General features: G+C 45.5%; 1 protein-coding gene across 1 annotated transcript in view; it reads left to right on the top strand.

The window, feature by feature from the left end:
* Plxna4 (plexin A4) overlaps window positions 1-20,269 on the top strand; it is a 426,662-nt gene that overhangs the window by 255,026 nt on the left and 151,367 nt on the right. The window contains exon 4 of the mRNA XM_051175888.1: window positions 16,386-16,517. Within this exon, the coding sequence (XP_051031845.1) occupies window positions 16,386-16,517 (132 nt within the window). The remainder of the gene's footprint in view (window positions 1-16,385; window positions 16,518-20,269) is intronic.

The following is a 20,269-nucleotide window of genomic DNA, read 5'->3' as shown; positions in this document are numbered from 1 at the left end:
CTTTGAAGAACACTCAAAAGTCTCTTATACCTTCATCCAACTTCCCTCTTACCATGTTCCTCTAATCACATGCCTGGACCACATCCAATCCCTTTCTATTGCATACATACAGTACCCTCCTCCATCTCTGCACTGGCCCCTGACAGCCTGTCCCAAGACACACATTCTTCTTCCTTTCAAATCAGTTCAAGTTGCTACCATGCTATGAAGCTCCCCCGTCCCTTTGGGGCCCACACAACCTGCCATCTGAATATACATCACTCAGGAGGAGGTGGTATGATTGGCAGGGCATACTGGCAGAAGGCCTGTTGGAAAATCCTGAGCCCACCCCTTGCTAGCTATATCTGGCATTTGGGTGTGCCATTTGGCCTCCATGACTCTTCACTTATTTATACATGGAACATGAATAAAAATAGCTGTCCTCCTTACCTTCACGAGATCATGGTTCATTTTAATGTACAAATGCTTACTGATCACTTACTATGCTTGGTGTGAATCAAATTGGGAAATAGATGTGAAACGGCTTTCTAAATCGCCCTGTGAAAGTCAGCTGCTTTAGATAAGGAGATCATGAGGACAGAGACCGGACAAATGCCCTTTGAATCTTCCCTGTCTCTGAGCAGGATTTTACACAGTAGGTACTCACTATGGAGTGAACTAGACAAGGGAAGTCCATTCCCAGTGGACCAGGATGGGATTTTACACAGTAGGTGCTCACTGTGGAGAGCTAGACAAAGGGAACAGTATAAGAGTCTTTCTGGTCCCATCCCTCAAGCTCCAGCCACAGAAATATCACTGCATTTCCAGCCTCCCCAGTGCTCATCTCAGATGCCAATGGAAAAGGTAGAGAAGGGATGGCTATGGAGAAAGAACATAGAATCTAGCTGTATGCTTAGGAGAGTGGAGGATAAGATGATCCTGGAGTCCCTGACACTTTTATTTGTATTGTGTTTGTACAGAAAGTGTCCACAACCCATTGGAGACCAAGGAAGTAATCACTTGCTTAGATATCTAGGGGGCGTGTCTGTGATTGGAGGCAATGTTGTCACTGGATTTCTCTCTCCGTAGCATAACAGGCTGTTGTGATCAGATTTTGTTGGGCTGAGGAGAAGCACTGAAGTTATCCCATAATGCCTTTCTTGGGTCCACTTTGTGGGATGGGAAATCAAGTAGTTAGTAGGCCAGTGAATAGACCGAAGTCTGTGGACCAAGAGGCGAGGTTTTGTCATGGGTGTGGCGTTTGCAGGCTTGATAGAGACCATGTTTGAAGTTGGAGAACATGGAAACATAACATCTCAACTCCCTTCCTCCTCCGTTCCATCATTCTCCCTGCCACCTCCCTTCTGCCTCCTTGCTGATTAGGGCCAGCTCTGGAGACCCCAAAGAAGCAGAAAGGAATGGGTGGCCTCTGCGGGCAGACACTGGCTGGAGGCTGAGTAAATGAAGCCGACCTAAGGTCTACAGAGGAGGAAAGGAACCAACCTCAGAGTACAAACCATTCTGTTTGAAGCCATTAAAGGAAATGAGCCCCAAGGAGACACACACACACACACACACACACACACACACAGAGAGAGAGAGAGAGAGAGAGAGACAGAGACAGAGACAGAGACAGAGACAGACACACACACACACAGAGATGAATTGTTTTTGAAATGTGAGACTCATATTGCTTTTGAGGCACAGGGAAGTTCCTGAAACAGTTTTAAGTAAAATTGTAAAAATTGTACCAAGAGATACATTTATTTAATTCCTCAAAAGTGCTTCCTACTTCCTCACCTGATCTATCAAGGGTTTTTTGTCCATTCATAACCTTTGTATACACACACACACATACATACACACACACACACACACACACATATACACATACACACACATAGATTTATGCTTATAGTGAAATAATTACATGTAGCTATATATAATTATAGATATTTATTCTGTGTAATTTTGTAATTTAGACTTCAGAGGGCATCTATCCACATCGTTTTGCAATGATCCCTAGAGAGGAGAGCGGGATGAAACAAGACTACAGAGCCCATCAATAACTGAGATGGGCCATCCTCAGGTCCATTTCCAGGCCGGGGCTCTCCCTTTACCTTCCTTCCCCTCTTCCAGAGGTCAGCTCTCCTTCAGCAGAACATTTGTACCTTAGAAGATGCTTAACTCCAAGGAAAAGTCCTCACTTCCTGGAATCCAGAGGTGGCCATGATGTGTAGAAGGGCTTTGCACAAGTGTGTCTTCCTGGGTGCCTGTTTTAAGTTCATGTGGATAAGATGTATGGCACATTGAAATTACATGGCTTTTGGGAAATGAGTCAACTTCTCTAGACGTTTTTTTCCTCATTCATGAAACCCACGCCCTAAGAGTACCCACCCCGTTTGGCTGATGTGATGACATAAAGAGAGAACAGACTTCAACTCAGGACCAAGCACCCTATCAGAGTTAAAGTTGCCATCACAGGATACTCCTTGACTCAGACCACACAGCCACAAGTTCCTGTCCCTGGCTCCATCACTGTGAGGGAGAGCGGCAAGTCAAGCTACACCGTTTGATGCAACAAAGAGGTGGGTGGTAGTGTCCATGGCACCTCAGTGTTTCTTAATCTTAACGGTTTACCGAAAGAAATGGCCTTGGATCCTGGATGAGAATAAGTATGGTCCTTGACATTTGAATTCCTCCTCTGCTTCCCAATCTCCACTTCAGGATTTCTCCACCTTTTCTACTGCAGTGTAGAGTCAGTACGAAGCTAGTTGTGGCTGCACAGTCTCACTTAGATGAAATTCAGTTAAAGTATTTCATATATTTAGGGACTATGTTAAGGGGTGAACTACAATGCATGGTATGAGTCTTAGACTATATGGAGGTAATTCTCCTCCTTAAACCCTCTTGCTATGAGAGAGTTGCGAGTCTCTGAAGCATAGCTTCTTACTTTCTTCGTATGATGTAGAGGACAAAATACCAGCCATGGGGGTAAGTGTAAAGGACATATAGCTTGGTGCAGCCCAGTGACCGTGGGAAGAAAGATAGGGAAGGCACCAGGGTTTAATAATTCGTGACAACCACGAGTGACTAAAGCAATGGTAAGAGCAGGAAGCAAACAGAGAGAAACTAGCTTGTGGGAGGAGGAGGGAGTTTGAGGTGTGCTGACCACCAGGTGTTGGTGTCTTGGTCAGCTGGGAGTCTGGGTTCCTATGGAAATTTAAGACTGGTCATTTTAGAGGTAAACTATGAAACATGACATAGAAACATGTCCCACAGCTATAATTTGGGCACACATTCCATAATGACCTTCTTATCCTCTCCGTTGGGGTCATGCTGGATGCAGATTACAAATTACAGAATTCATACTGACAGTGTTTTGGCTAAAGGAAAGGAAACAAAGTCACTTTTTGCCATGTCCCTTTATGCTCCTCTAGACAACACCTCCCAGCCAGGGTGCAAGGCCCCCTCCTGCTGCAAGCCATTGAGATTGAGAAAGAAGGAAATGTCATGGATTCTATCACTGGACTCTGTGTTGCAACAGTGTTGCATGGCTTCCCTTTTCCCCCTCACAGTGGCAGAGCTGGGGACCAGGGGCTTATGTCTAGGAATATCCTGTGATAACAACTCTAATTTAGCTCTGATAGTGTGCTGAGTGTTGAGCTAAAATCGGCGTGCTTGTTACATCTTCCCATCAGCCGAATGGAGTAGGTGCTTTTAGTGCTTGGGTCTCATGAGTGAGAAAAACACAGAGGTCAGAGAAGTTGACTCACTTTCCAAAAGCCACACAGCTAGTTCCAGGCAGAACTGTGATCGGAATCTGTGGAGCTTATTTAAATCATTTACACGGTTTAGAATCCTGGGAAGCCTAGTATGATCACCTTTCTTGGTTACTATATCTAGAATTCACTAAAACACAAGTGGCTGGGTACACCTATGAGGGATTTTTTTTTTCTCAATTGAACCATTTGAAAAGGGAAGACCCACTTTTAATCTGAATCTTTTAATGGGGGAGGATCCACCTTTAATCTGGGCCACCCCTCCTGCAGGCAGCCTGTAAAAAGGACATGGGAGAAGGAAGCCTGCTCTCTTTGTCTGCTTGCCCTCACTCTATCTGGCCAATCCATTCCTACACTGGCATTGGAGCCTGCTTCTGTGGGATTCTGGTGTATACTGAAGACCAGTTGAGACAGCCAGACTTGTGGACTGAACAACTATGGGATTCATGGACCTTCCATTAGTAGACAGCCATTGTTTGACTAGCTGGACCATAGCCTGTAAGCCATTCTACCAAATCCCCATACATGTACATGCACATATATATTCATTCTGTAGGTTGTGTTCCATTAGAGAACTCTGACGAATGCACCTAGAAACTAACACTACCAGGATAGAGTAAGTTGCTGGCCTCATGGACACCTGGATGCTATGCTATTGGTATGTTAATACAACATTTGTGTATTATATTAGTGTGTTAATGACTGGTTATTCCAGCCATAGACTCCCATGACCGTGGTGACTTTGATAGCCTCAGTTTTCACATCTGAAGCATGGGAGAAGCAATTCCCATGGGGACAGGAACAATGCCTATGGGTTTTGCTCAGTGCCTCTGAGTCTTGAGATCAATAGTGTAATTGCTGTGAAACACATAGGCCATGGTGCCGCTGCATAAATAATTGTAATCACTGTGGCCAGTGACAGATAGGATGGTTTTCCAATATCTTATTCTAAAACGCACTTCTCTGCAATTAAATCCACAGGCCTTATGGCAGAATGAGCAACCCATATAGGCACATAGTATTTTTTCTCCCTTGCTAGGCACTGGGGTACTTCAACTCTGGTACCTCCTTTTCCTCTAGGCACTCCCTTACTGAGGTCAAAGGTTACCATCTGACTTGAGTGTGTCTTTAGGCCCCTTGACTGAGGGTGGGGTGGATAAGAGTGGTCAAAGGAGTCTTTGTAGTGTCCTATCCATCCCCTCCCCTTGCCCCCTGGCCCCAGCATTCTACATCTGTGCATTCCAGCTCTATCTGGTGACATCATCCAGGCACAGGGATGTCCTTCTCAGATCTACAACTTGAAGTCAGGGAAGGGTCCTTCCTCACAGAGCCTTTGGGGACAGATTTTTCTGGCTCTGAGCCATTCACATGCCTCACCCCAGGCATCAAGAATTCCTAGGAGCTCATTTGGGACAATTCCAAACATTTTTTTTTTAGGGTGGCTGCCATTAAAAAAAAAATGGGGCAGAGGCTGTGCCTGGGGAGACCTTCAGGAGCAGTGTAGAAAGAGGAAACTTGAAATCACGTGTGGTGGGCTGTAAGATGGCATTAAGTGAGGCCACTCCAAGAGGCTCCAGTCATCTGTACTGGGCAGTGACCGACATTCTTACCAGGGCATGTGACAACACCTCCCTTCAGATGCATTGTTGCCAAGTACAGCTTTGCAGCCAAAAACGTCAACTCAAGATTGGAGTTCCTCTGGTGTCTTTTGTAGTGTGAGCCCTGCATTTGAGAAATTTGAGAAGCACACAGACAGGAGGAAGGCTGAAAGAGCATAGAAGATACCCCTGCTATGATGCATCATGGGAACTTCCCAAGCAAGATGTGCAAGGACAGTCACTGTAGTACACAGAAGGCCTGGACTCTGTCTCTGCATCCAGTGGGATGGTGGAGGAACTTTCCATTCTTGGTGACACCTGAGCTGGGTCATCAGTAATGTGTCATGCATGGATGGATGGATAGATGGTAGGTAGGTAAGTAGGTAGGTAGGTAGATAGATGATAGATAGATAGATGGATAGATGGATAGATAGATAGATAGATAGATAGATAGATAGATAGATAGATAGATAGATCCATCATCTGGTTTTTCAGGTATCTTAATATCTCAAAGCAACCCTCACACTTTCAGCCAGTAACCAGGTGGAGCCACTTGGACCAGTGTGGCTCTCAATGTGGAGCTATCATGTGGTCCTAAGGCCAAGAGGTTGAAAGAGGGAGACTCCCCATCCTCGTTTGCATTCTCCCTTTTCTGGTTAGCTCATTCTTCACCCCTTTGTCCCAAGTCAACATAGACCTTATTATTATTTTTTTGACTGCACAACAGCATACACATCTGTCCGTGCAAGGAAGCCTTCATGCTCCACAGAAAGACTGGTACCCAGTAGCTTGATGAGGCTGTGGGGAAAGGGCCAGAGCAGAGCTCATCAGTGAGAGCAGATGTCGAGCTAATGCACATTTGTCTGATGCTCCCTGGGTGATTTATTTCTCAAGAAAATTGCAGAACAGTACCTAGGGGATGAGCAACAGTTGGTCTCCCGAAGTTTCCCGTAGACAGCTGGGAGCAATGTAAGACAGGTTCTTGGTGTTAGGAGGCCTGGTGATCCTTTAGGATGGTGTGACATTAGGAGAGGTAAGCTTAGGAGATAGTCACAGGGTATCTGAGAATTCTGGGACCCTTTGGGGCATATGTCCCATTATGAACAGAGTGCACATGTTCATTAGTTGATCTAATAAACACCTATTAAGCAGCTGGTTTGTGGTGGCTGTTGGGGACCTTGCTGGGAAGCAGTGTTCTGCTATGTTACCGTCTACACGTTTGTTTCATCTGCATCTCCAAGCACACCGCATACCAATTAGCTTCAACGCATATGCGCATGTTCTTACTCCTAGTGATTAAGTGGTTCCTAATCTGTGCTGTGAAATCCTCACAGTGGTCCTGAGAGGGAATCTCTGAGCCGTGCGTTCCATCTGAGGCCACCCAATAAACCACATACATGCTGGAAAGACTAATATGAGGCAAAATGGTAGGAGAATGGCTGGATCCATTGACCCCTAAACATCTGCCACTGGAAATAGAGCATGCAGGGAACATAAGAGGAAGACAGTGGAGGCTTTGGAATCAGCCAGAGTACATGGTAGCTTTGCTTGATGGCAAAGATGCCACTTTCAGGAAGTGATGGGAATAGGCAGCATGATAAGAAACCATAATATGCCCTGGGGCCAGTTTCAGAGGGACTAGTGAACTAGATAGTTTGAATGGAGGTAGGAAGTATATTGAAGAAATATGTTTTAGTTAGGATTTTTACTGTTGCTTTGACAAAACACTATGACCAAAGCAACTTGGGGATGACAGGGTTTATTTGGCTTACACTTCTACATTGTAGTGTGTCATTAAAGGAAGTCAGGACAGGAACTCAAACAGGGTAAGAACCTGGAGGCAGGAGGTTCTGCTTACAGGCTTGCTCACTATGGCTTGCTCAGCCTGCTTTCTTATAGAACCGAGGACCACCTGCCTAGGGATGTCACCAGCCACCATGGGCTGGGCCCTCACCCCTTGATCACTAATTAAGAAAATGCCTTACAGCAGATCTTATGTAAGCATTTTCTCAATGGAGATTTCCTCTTTTTAGATAACTCTAGCCTGTGTCAAGCAGATACAAAACTAGCTGGGACAGAAGGAAAAGAGGCACAGGTGAACGAACTGTATCCAAAGGTCCTCTGTGTCTTGGAGAGACAGGACCTGCAATGCTCTGGATGGCTAATATTCCACTGTTATTGGGAAAGACAGGGGAGGGAGGGGCCAGGAAGGTTCTAGGTTTCAGTGGGGTGCTGCTGTAGATTGATGGTGGCCATGTGTAAAAGAGGGGCTGAAGGTGGAAAAGATGGGGTTCAGGTGAGGACACAGATCAGAGGCATGGGTCCAGACACTCATGATACACGGTTTATATCCAGACTGGAGGATCCCAAGTGTATGCTGACTGGTAAAGTTGGGGTGTAAAGTAGGAGTCAAGCCAGGATGAAACATGGACAGTCCCTCTTTCCCCATCAAGTTCACACTTGCCACATCTGTGTGCAGTTAGAATCTGACCATTTCAGAGAGAAACAACACCAAAAAAAGGTGCTGCACCAGCTCAGGCAGGGGTCCACCATTACCAAGCCACTTGTATGGCCCCGAGCTTCCAGCTAGAGAGGGGTAGCCTGGATCCCTGGAGAGAGAGAGAGCCCTGAGTGCTCCTCATATTCACAGTCCACAAGCTGGCTGTGACTTTTCCATATTAGCCTGTTCCCTATGGTTGCTTTGCTCATGGAATGTTCTGTGTGTGCATCTGTGTGTGGACAGAGGTCAAACATGAGAGTCAGTCCTCAAATGCTACCAACCTCGCTTTTTAAAATTAGGTCTCACTGGTCTGGAAGTGGCCAAGGAGGCTGGGTCCACCTGTCCCACCTCATCAGCACTGGATTAGAAACATCCATCACATGGCCAGCTAATTTTATGTGCGGGTTCCGGGATTCAAACTCGGGTTTTAGTGTTTACAAGGTGAACATTTTAATGATTCAACTACCTCCCTGGTCTCAGTTGCTGCTTTTTATTGGAACATGATGGTTAGCCCTTTGTTAAATTGTTTACATGTTTGGGGCATTATCATTCTGACAGAATATCAATAATGATGAAGTTATTATTTCTGCTTTTAACATGAGCAAAGTGATGCTTGGAAAAGTTTAGTGGATTGTCTCCGTCCACACAGTCCCTAAGTGTCAGAGCCAGGTGTCACAGTGCTTGCCCATGAGCTTAACTGCTGCCCGCTGATGTGCCCCATCCCAGGACTCTGATCTTTCATAGCATGGATGAGCATGGTCCATCTGCCAGGCACCAGAAGGATCTGGTGCATGAAAAGCACATGGTATGGTACCTGGCTCACAGTAGGTGGTGAATTAAATATGTATCCCTTTGTACTCATATTCTGGGAATGGGAGCAGTCTGTCCAGCCTCCCATTTGAACAGACAAACATTAGGAACGGCCAACCAAAGTTTGTAAGGGAAAACTACTCAGGACAAAAGGTGGCAAGCAACACCAAGCTGTCAAGCCTGTAACTTCATCATATGGGCTCCTAATGCATCTCTGGAACCAGGGAGACAATTTTAAAATATCCTGCATTTGAAATATATCAGGCTGAGCCTTTTCTGGTCCTTGCTTTTAAATCAACCATGTCAACTTTGCTTTTCGTTTCTTTAGATTCCGCACCAACTACAGTCAGAGATTTTTCTCCCATGTCACTCCATTCACTCCATGCACATGTGCAGTTCAGAGGCCAAAGTTCCTGCTTTTTTATTTATTTATTTTTTGCTCTGGGCAGTGCAGGGCCAGGAAATCTAATGCCTGCATAGAAGTCATCACTCAGCCCTTTGAATGTGTATAATAGGGGACCCAATGGGACTGGTTTTGCCCGCAGTGTTTAGTAACGCTGCCGTGGCGTGGGATTCATGCACACACAGTGCCTGTCTAATTAATTGCTGTTTACAGTCTTGCTGTTCCTTTTGCGTTTTCTCTCTCCTGGCTAGAATCAAGAAATCAAAACAAAGAGGCTTCATTGTGCTATTCTGGGGCAACTTAAACAGGCTAAACATGGATACCGGGTTCAGGCCCACTTTCCAAGTCTCAAAATGGAGAGGCACACTACAGTATGTCGTAGATAAGTTCACACGGATAGAGAAACGGGGCACAGTCGCCTACAAGGGCCTGGGTGTGGCAGCTCCAGAACCATTCTGCCCCTGTTTCTTTCAGATAGAGCATCCTTTCTCATCACTGCAAAATAGAGGAGCCATACATTATGAAGGCGAAGAGATATCAATGGTTATTTTTATTCATTCATTCATTCATTCACTCACTCACTCAACAAACATCTGAGCAGCTACTCTATACATAGTTCAAGGGTTTGAGAGATATGCCCTGATAATGCCTCCGCATTCCAGCAAGGGGGTACACAATAACTATAATACCTGAGCACATCGTAGAGTAAGTTACAGGGGAACAGGTGCTGTGGGAAGAGAAAAAGGAGGGCCAGAGAAAGCAGATGGGAAGTGGCAGCAAGGGGCCAGGGGTGATTCTAAAAGCAAAAGCCCTGGAGAGAGTCAAAGTGTTACTGAGTAAGGCTTTCTTAACAGAGGTCTTTGGTTTATAGTTTGATGCATACTGTCAGGAAGAGGGTACATAGCCTATAAGGGAAGCCTTCTAGGAAGAGGGTATACTTAGAAATGCCCAGAATCGGATGAGGACTTGAGGCCTCAGTCTGCCAACATACATAGTTGGCATCTCCTTTCCAGGGATAGAGGAATAAGGGATCACCTTCTCAAAGTGTTTAACAGCACAGCCAGCCAAGAACTCACCGCCTCATCCTAGATCTGTCTCTGTCTTTGTTCCAACCGACTGCATCCTTCCTGGTTCTTCTCCTTATCGGAGTTGAAAAACCTACCCTGCGTCACTTTCCATAGAATCATACTAAGAAGGTTCCAGAGGCTGTGTCTGAACTGTGACTTGCTTCTTCTTTGGAGACAAAGCCTGTATATGTACGTAGGTATGTTCATGTATGTGTGTATACAGAAGTGTGTATGTGGATGCATGGTGTATGTATGTGTGTGATAATTCTAACCACAGCATCTCATACTAGTGTTGGCATCACTAGATCATGTATTCAATGAGCACCTATTATGTCGAGGACTCTGGCCTTCTGGCCTTCCGTGGTGTAGCTCCCTCCCCCCTTTTTTTTCTTTAATCTGCTTCTGTAGCCCATTTGGAAAAATGCTGAGACAGAGACCAGGGCTACATCAACTAGCACCTGTGGTGATCAATTGAATACAATACCCACCTGGGATACGATGGCTCCTGGTGTGTCTTTTTGAGAGACTCAGAGTCCTCTAGTGAGGACTGAGTGCTTACACCTCACTAAGGTCCCTCATCACTACTGCCTAGGTGATCAGGCCAGGAAGCTGAGACAGTCAAAGTCATACACTGAGAGGAAGAGCCAAAGCTCAGGCCCTTCCCCTTCCTACTTTGCCTATCTCTGCCTGCCCCAGAAAAGCCCAACTTTGCAAACTAACTGCTATGCATTGTACTGCATAGAGCCCTCTTCAGATTCTGGGTACTTGAGAGGCCAGATCATAGCGCTAGCCTGACTTGAAAATGGGGTATGCCACCTGCACTGCACCATCCTGAGGAGTACAGACCTCCAATCTGGGCTCCAAGTGAGCTGGCTCATTGCCTCTGTGTTTGAGATTGAAGTTCCACATAGAGACTTCAGAGTGGGGTGGGGGCACACCTCTAAGTTTAACCTGCATCCCTCCCCTCCATCACCAGCTCTGCCTCAGTTTCCCTGCCTTCCAGGCAAAACAAACAAACAAAACCAACAACCTGACTCTCGCCTTTGTGTGCCTGGACACAGCCTAGTAGTCTGGCAGGTATAGAGCTGTTCACGGGGGAAGCTAGAAGAGAATATGCAGGGAGGGAGGAAATGGGGGAGCTCAGGAGTGGCCCAAGTCTTTAGAGATGAATGGCACTGTTTGCTCATTAGGGAGATTATTTCGAGCAAGACAGCAGCCAGAATGCTCTAGTGCAAGCATCTGCCTGCTACTGGGAGACGATATTTATTGTTCAATCCTTCAATGGATGTAAATAAACAGCCCGGCCCAGATAATGTTCCAGTAAACAAACAAGCAGCTGCCAGGAGCTCCCTGGATGGCTGACCTTTGTGGAGGCCACCCTGCTGATGTTTCAATAGCAGTCTGCCTGGCAGCTCAGAGACTCACTGTGCCAGGGATGGAGACAGGTGCCTTGCTGACTGGTGGATGGGGGGGTGGGGGTGCAGAGGCTGAAGGATAGAGGCTGCCTGCCTAGAAAGATCCTTGGCTGGAGACTGATTGGCTAGAGAAGGTGGGTAAGGTAGCCCGGACACCCAGAGTAGCCTGTATTTGTGTGTGTGTGTGTGTGTGTGTGTGTGTGTGTGTGTGTGTGTTTGTGTGTGTGTGTGTCCCTGCTAAGGCACATGGATGGAATGGTACAGTGCATGCCCCACTGTAACAGAGGCTCCTGCATGGGCCCCAAGTTAAGTCCTAGTGTGACCTCTCCAGTTGTCAATACTGAAGTGCATCTGTGTCCTTGGTAGTTAGCCCATTACCATCTAATTGCCTGGCTGCCACCTTCTCCCCAGCAGATGTAGCTGATATGGCTGGAAGCCTCTAGAAATGTGCTCCCACAGCAACTGCTTGACTAGTTGGTCCTGTGCCACAAGCAGATCATATGTATATATTGACTACCATCCAGGGTATTGGGAGTCCTGCTGTGCAGGAGGCATGCCCAGAGTGTGGGGAGAAAAGGCAGGAGCATGTACAATGGGGCCTAGCAAGTGCCAGTCTGGATTAGAACCAGGGCTGTGCACCTGAGCATCAGGACTTCCTTGACCTGAAGGATTCCATTCCAAGGAGTGATGCTTACAGCTCTGGAACATAAAAAAACACGAGGACTATGAAACACACCATGACATGCTATGGTTGAAAGGTCCCAGGGAGATTCTAGTATATTGTGGTTGGGCAAGACCTATGCCTAAGGTACCTCCAAGAGGATAGCCACCAAGCTAAAGTCTTAGCCAAGTTAATTAGTGTAAAATGAGAGTGTAGGCATGAGAATAGTCTAGAATGACACAATCCAATATGGTAGCCATTACCCACATGGTGAGCCCCCAAAATGTAGATGTTACAAATAAGATGTATAATATATGTAAACTATAACTCAGATTTTAATGCTTAGGATCAGAAGAAGAATGTAAAAATACCTCATTGATACTTTTGCACCAACACACACACACACACACACATATATGTTAATGTAATCATATTTGGAACATACTGGGTTAGATAGAATGTTACAATCATTAACTTTACTAGCTTATTTTTTTAAACGATATGACCACGACTAGAAATTTTTAATGGCAGAGGTGCCCCACGTTAATAGTTTACATATTTCTGTTGTATAATGTTGTTTAGTATATTTCAGGGCTCAGCTGAGCCCTGGAAGAGCACCTTTCTCTGCCCTGGGGAACAGACAGGAAACATTTAATCTGCTTCATTTATCCCACCTGCAAGACATTGTTGAAGAAAGATACCCACACTCCCGCCTCTAATACCCTTTTCATATATTTACTTTTACCTTCCTGCCAGGCTCTTGTAATTTTATGAAACCGTTAGTACTATCAATTTTGCTCTTTTGGTTCAGTCTTTTTAATGACCTAAGAGATTTAGTAACCCAGGGAGGCTTTTAGGTTACTGACAGAAGTTTTATCGTCCAGATGCGCTGTGTTGAAAGCCCTTTGCCATGTGACCTGTGAGCTATCTGCCACTTACTATCACTTGGGGCTGTGTTTGCCCACCCTGGTTATACCCTAAACAGTTGTTCAGACTCCCGGAAAGAACCAGCATCAGTGTTTGAACACCTCTTTGCTCACTGACCTCATTGACATAAGGATTGAATCATCCGGGAGAGCCAAGCATCCTGGAAGGCCAGCTTGGGGTCACTTTTTCTCTGTAGAATCTAGCTCAGTCTAGACAGTCATTCAGAAAATGTAGGACACAGAATGAATGAGCACATCACTACAAGAAGGAACGCACAGAGTGGGGATATGCTTTCCTTTTTGGTGTTTGCCTCAGGGATTAATGTCCTTCAACATCCAAATATGCATCCACAACCCATACACAACTGGTCTACATTTTATGCCTTTAAACACAACAGAATTCTCTGTTGATCCATTCCCATTGCTTAGGACCCACAAGTATCATATGCATTGTGGCTACTTGAAAAGTTTTGGGATGGCCTTGTACCATGACTGAAGCATAGCCATTGGCCAACGGTCCCCTTTCACCTCAACACCCACTTCCTTGTCATGGTTCAAGCTGTTGTTCCTGAGCAGATCATGAGCTCCAAACACCTGAACTGTGTTTCTATCTTCTAAAGAGTGGACTGAATGAGACAGGTAGACTTGGTCAGGAAGATGGCTGTGTGTTACCCCACTGGAATGCTGTCTAATGTTTTTGTTGAGTGCCCTGGGGTACCAGAACTAGAAAATGTCATACTAGGGCCCCCTTTTTTGATTATGATGCCTCTTACCTTGATCATGTCTAGCAACTTAGAGTCTGCTGTTGGATTAGTACAGTGTAGTTTTCATTTACTCAATAATGAATTACAGTATACCAACCACATCCTACAGTCTATGGGGGATGCCCTTGGGTCTCACATCTGCAAGGCTGTCTCTCCTGTAATAGCCCCTCCCTCGCAGTCAGCCCCTAGAAGATAGAGCCCCTTTCTATAGATCTGTCCCCACTGTTGGGTTTTTTGTTAGCCCCCAAAGCTTAGAATCACCCTTGAAGTTTGCAGCTCCCTTCTCTGGACGATGCGTTAAAAAAATAAGACTAGTAGCAACACTAGTGCCTGGGGAGTTCTTGGTGTTATTTCTCCATGCAAAAGTATGTCTTTTCCTGTCTCTAAGTCAGTTCCATTTCTTTGGTCAAACTGCCTGAGATCCCGTGGAGACTCATTATTTTAAAATACCTTTTCATGTGGAGCCTGGTCAAAGGCTTTTGGAAAAACTAAATAGCTAAGAGGCAAATGCTGATCCAGCAACTGGGAGAGGCCTGGGTTCTAGTCTAGCCTGACATTGTTTTCCACTGAACTTTGGGCAAGATTCAGATCAATTCCCATTTCAGTTGCTTCATCAATAAAATGAGAATGATTATGCTGACATACAACATCATAAAAAAATTTACGGCCATCAGATGAGAGAGTGTTACTGAAGAATACTTTGCAAGGTCTAAACCAAAAAATATAAGGGCTCATTATTGTGAAATTTCACATCCTCATCTTCATTCATATGTGTGTGCCTCCCAAAAAGAGCTGTAGTAGATAAAGACATGATTACTTCACCACCCCAGGGTAATGTTTGCACAACACAGACTCCTAGACAGAACGCAAACTCTTATCAGCAATAGGACTGAGTTTTAAGTGTTAGGGTTTGAGGAGAGAAGAGAGAGGAGAGATATCTTCTAAGCTGTTCTCCTACTCTGGGTAGAATATGGAGGGAAGGGAACAAAAAGAACCAGGACCCATTGGTGTCTGTAGGATCCTTACTTATTTCATATGACGTGTACTACATCTAGCATGTCACCCTATCCTAAGGAGCAGGGAAGTTAGAGGCAGGTGATAGGGAACATTTCTGAGGCACTGAATCTAACTTCTAATGGGGATCAGACCAAGAGCATGGGATGGTCCGTACTGGAGCCTGTGTCTGCCAGTGGCCTGAGAGAGTCGAGACCAGCCAGGGTGCTCAGCATCACTCTGTTCCTGCTCCAGGGCTCCTCCCAGCTGGGGATGAAGTCTAGTTAGGCCACTGGCCACAACCTCACTTCACCACCAGACTGGTTTCACATAGTACCTGGCCAGTGTGCCCACTGATGGCCCAGCAGTAGGTACAGAAATGGGGGGTGGGGTGCCTCCAAGGCACTTCTACCTCAGAGCTGAGAATCTCTCTTCAGGTTTTCCTGTTGTGTTGTTTTCATGAGCATACTGGGAAATCAGCAAAGAGGATTCGATTTGATTTATTTGTTCATTTGAAAATAAATAGTGGTCAAGTGATCAAACTCAAAACCACAAAATCAACTAGTATCTGAGTTCAGTGAACGTGGTAGAAACGAAGCATTCTCGTGATCCAATGTGTCAGTTTTCACCAGATGTGTTGTCCGCTTCTATCACTTAGTCCCTCTGAATAACTCTTTTGTTCTCCTTGATCTCATAAGAGGTTGCAAATTACAAGGCAAAAATTAAAATGACTACATAATGATGGCACTTTGGCTGCGATGTGTTCTTTAGTTTTGTTATTGGAGTCAATAACATTCCCTCCAGAGATGCCTTGTATTAGCAGCAAACCATCAAGGCCTCTGAGCCACTAACTCTCACTTAGCCGAATCCTCAGTAGTACTTGTCCTGCCTGACATAGATGGTGCTATGCCATGGGGCAGGATGCCTGCTGACTCAATGTGGTTACATCCCAGGTAACTCTAGAGACTTGGGCCAGAGGCCAGATGAGCATGTATCAGGTTGGGAAGCCCAAGTCCTTTCTAGGTTGGTTCTCAGTGAAGGGGTGTATGGGGAGGAGAACATCTCTTGTGGTGGTTTCCACACTGTCTGAACATTTCTAGGAAGAACTTTGGGGTGGCCCAGGGATCAGTAGTCATCTAAGCATTTGATCTTTATTTGGTGGTGGTATTTGGGGAAGCTAGGAGGTGTGCCTCTGGAGGAGGAAGTATGTCATGGGAGGTGGGCTTTGAGAGGAAAATACTTCTACTGCTGATTTGCCCTCTCTGCCTCATGCTTATGGTTCAAGATGAGAGCCCTCAACTTCCTACCCCTGCCACCATGTCTGCTCCTTACTGCCTTGCTTCCCTGCCATCATTGATTTGTATCTCCCTGGAACCATAAGCCCAAATAAATCGGTCCCTATGTCAGTTGCCTTGGTCATGGTGTTTTATCACGGCAATAGAAAAGTAAGACACTCACTTCACCTTCCCTCTTCCTTTTCTCTGCAGATCCGGGTGGATGGGCCCAAGGGCAATGCCCTCCAGTATGAGACTGTGCAGGTGGTGGACCCAGGCCCAGTTCTCCGGGACATGGCCTTTTCTAAGGACCATGAGCAACTCTACATCATGTCAGAAAGGCAGGTAAGGCTGTTGAGCTCTGCTCGACATTTGTTTTGCAACTAAACGCTAGCCTGTGGCTCCATAGAAACCTACAGGAGGCCAGCTGGGGACCAGGGCTGGGTCTGTTGTAACCAGAATGGAACTTATGACATATGAAAATATCTGTGAGTCGAGGACAAATCCACTGGCTTCAAAATGATGGTGTAGATAGGCTCAAAACCAACATTTACTACCTTGAAGAACTCAAGCGTAGAATCCCAAGTTCTTGGTCAGATTCCCCTACACAAAGGATAACCACCTATCAAAGTCACCTTCCTGGTCCCTAGAGGTCTGTATGGTGGCAAAGATTTATTGCTATATGAAACCTAGGTAAGTGAGCATCATAGAAGTGTTGCTGGAGGTTTCTTGTCCCTCCAAGTACTGCCGCTGCCTCAGCTCCAAATAAACACTCAGAGACTTAAATCAATTACAAAACTGTTGGCTGATGGCCACGGCTTCTTAATTGGCTAGCTCTGTGTTAATTTTTAACCCATAAATACTAATCTATGCATTTCTACATGGCCTTATCTTACCAGAGAATGCCTAGCATATCCAATCCTCCTAGTCCCTCCATGGCATCTCTCTCAGGCCCTCTCTGCCTACCTTTCCCAGAATTCTCCTTGTCTCCTAGACCGGCCTATCTTCCTGCCTACATTGGCCAAACAGTGTTTTATTCATCAACCAGTAAGAGAAACATATACAGAAGGGCATCCCCCACCTTAGAAGATCCAGATGGATGAAAGTTTGGAAAACAATGCAGTGAAATGGGATAAACCATCCTGTACTCTGAGCGCTCCCATGTACCCCAACCTTGTGGGACCTCTAGAAGAGAACATGACCGCTAATCTGTGAGTAAATAAGGCACAGGGATGACTGTTGGCTGAAACTAGGTAGGCCTTAGCAATGTTAGATTTGGTTCTGGAGCTTAGCCTAGTGCTAAGTTAGTTAGTTATTCAGGGGTCCTCGGTGCAGGCCAAAGACAATTTCATTTAACTAAAGATGTTTCCTATTGTCCTTAAACTCACTGCCCAGAGTGTTACATTCTACAATATATCTCGGGACCCCAAGGGTTGAATCAGCATTGTTGTACCTCTGTCCCATTATTAGAAGCTGTCTGTCTAGTTCATGAATATGGATACCTGAGCTCTGAGTGGCAGAGGCCATGGCCATGAGGGACAGCTCTCTGCTTTATTCATCTTCATTAGAGCGCCTGAACTCTCTAGAGGAACTTGCTGACAGAGTCTAGATTGTTCTGCCTGTCCCGAATCCACAGAGTGAGGGAGATGGATTCCACATTATGCCACCCACAGTACTTGTGTATTATGTCCTGAGAGCCCACAGTGGCCCCGCCCTCCTTAGGAGCTTGATGACATCTTCTCTCAGTGTGGGTCTCTGGATCTGCCAGCTTCAGCAATACAGGGCTTCATTGTGGTGCCCTTTAGAGGCCACCATGGTTTGGCGATGGTGAAATATTTTGCTCTGGGATGGAACGAACAGCTGGTGGTGAATCTATCCCCCATCTGCATTTCCTCTTTTCTTAGTGTGAATCCCCACCCCGCAGTCTTTGCCTAATTCCATGGCCGCAGGAGATGGGGATGGGTGACTTTCTTTGAAACTAAATTCTTTAAAGAAGGCCCAAGACCTGAGTATAACATTGAACATTTCAACATCCCTTGCCTGATCTGAACTATCGGTACCCACTGATAACTGAATGTGGGCATTCCTCGACCTTCGAAGGACCCAGCCGAAGACTGACCTGTCTCTCTGTTCTCATCCTGCTCTTTCTCCAGTGTGCTCCCTTTGCGCTCTCTATTCACTCTGGCTTGGTGACGAGACAAGCTGGAAACTTGATTATGGCATATTGGACAGGAAAGAAAGGCAGGAGTAAGAAGACCAGATGGTCATCCATTTTGGAGTTGCTCTTCACAGAGACCCAAAATCAAAACCAGAGGTCTCATTGCCTGGGTCATCACTGGTGTCTGATTCATTGTGTAGCTCAGTGGTTAAGGGCACAGGCACCACATCTTAGTACCTTAGTTGTTTAGCATTGCTGAGACCAACTACCCATGACAGAAGCAGCTTAATTGTGATTTTATAAACTCATGATGCAAGGGATATAGTCCATCGTGGCAAAGGAGACTGGAGAGGGTCAGCTCAAGGCAATTGGAGCTTGCAGTGGCTTGCTCAGATTAGAGTACCAAATGAGAAGCACAGAACTCAGGCTAGATGTGGAGTTAGGCTGCAAGCCTCGAAGATCTGCTCCCATCATCTTTGTCCATTAGCTCGGCCCCATGCCCCAAAGAATCCATAACCTCTCAAACCTGTGCCACCATTTTAGGACCAGTGTTCAAACACATGAGCCTGTGTGGACATTTCACACTCAAATGGTAACATTGAGCATCAACTCTGACTCTTATATTTGGTAAATGTAGTATCATGTAAGTTCCAGACTCATAGATGATCAGCATCTAAGAGCCTGTGCTCCAAACGTAAGTGAGATGACAGATATAATAAGCTTAGCCATGAGGTCAGTCCCTGGATTTCAAGCCAGACCTGTCCGTAACTGACTAGGTGACCCTAGTCATAGCACTTGAGCTCCCTGTTCTGATTTGCTTTCAGTGATACTGTGATAAAACACTGACCAAAATCAACTTCGGGGAGGAGAGGATTCATCTCCATAATTTTTAGAGTGGTGGAGGCCACCATTGATGGAAACCACAGCAGGAACTCAAGGCATGAAGTGAGGCAGAAACCATGGAGATACGCTGCTCACTTGTTTGCTTTCTATGGTTTGCTCAGCTTGCTTTCTTAGACATTTCAGAACCACCTGACTGTGGGTGGTACTGCCCACCCACAGTGGGCTAGAGCTTCATACGTCAATCATTAACCAAAAAAAACTCATGAAAATGACCATGGGCTGATCTAATGGAGATAATTCCTTGGTTAGGTTTCCTCTGCCAGGGTGACTCTAGTTTGTGTCAAGTTGAGGAATAACTATCTTGGCTTTATCATCTGTAACCTAAGGGTAACAGTGATGTGCTACTTCACCTGAGGGCCTTCAGATTACTATTTTTGTCTTCATGTGAGTAAAGACTTAAATATTCCTGAAGGATATGCGTTAATAACATGAAACACCAAGGAGTTAGTCCTGGGATTCATGGTCTTTTTCTAGAAAGCCTCCATTAATGTGTAGTTGAGGGTTCATGGACCATATGGGCTCTGTTGCATCATCCAAGTCTGCCGTCTTGACATAAAGCTGCCATTGATGGCATAGAAACAAATGGGTGTGGTGTGCATTCATAAAACTGAGTAGCAAGCCATAGTTTCACAAAACTTGAGTCAATTCTTAAGTGGAAATGTATTGACGATTCCCCTGTAATTGGTACCTTAGTAGAACTATTGTGTGGAGAGGCTCAGAGAAATTTAGGAAGCAAAGCCTTCACCTATGAGCTTCTGTGCCTAGAGGAAAAAAAAAAAAAAAAAAAAAAAAACAGGCTGTCTTTGGGTTGTTGCTCCTAAGGTCCCTCAACCTCAACCTCCTGGATTTCCTGTTACCTCTGTGGCAGCTGCTTCTTGGTTTTCCCTCTTTCTTTTGTCCTCTTAATGTTATTTTATTATTTAATGATGATATTCAGTTCCATGGCTTCGCATCTTATCTGGTGCCCTCCACTGAGCCCTTCTAACACAGCTACTTGCCTTTTAGGCATCTTCATGTGTGCGCATTCCATGCACTT

The sequence above is a fragment of the Phodopus roborovskii genome, unplaced genomic scaffold, assembly GCF_943737965.1.
Source record: "Phodopus roborovskii unplaced genomic scaffold, PHOROB, whole genome shotgun sequence".
Classification (NCBI taxonomy): Eukaryota; Metazoa; Chordata; class Mammalia; order Rodentia; family Cricetidae; genus Phodopus; species Phodopus roborovskii.
This window is presented reverse-complemented; position numbering and strand designations above follow the sequence as displayed.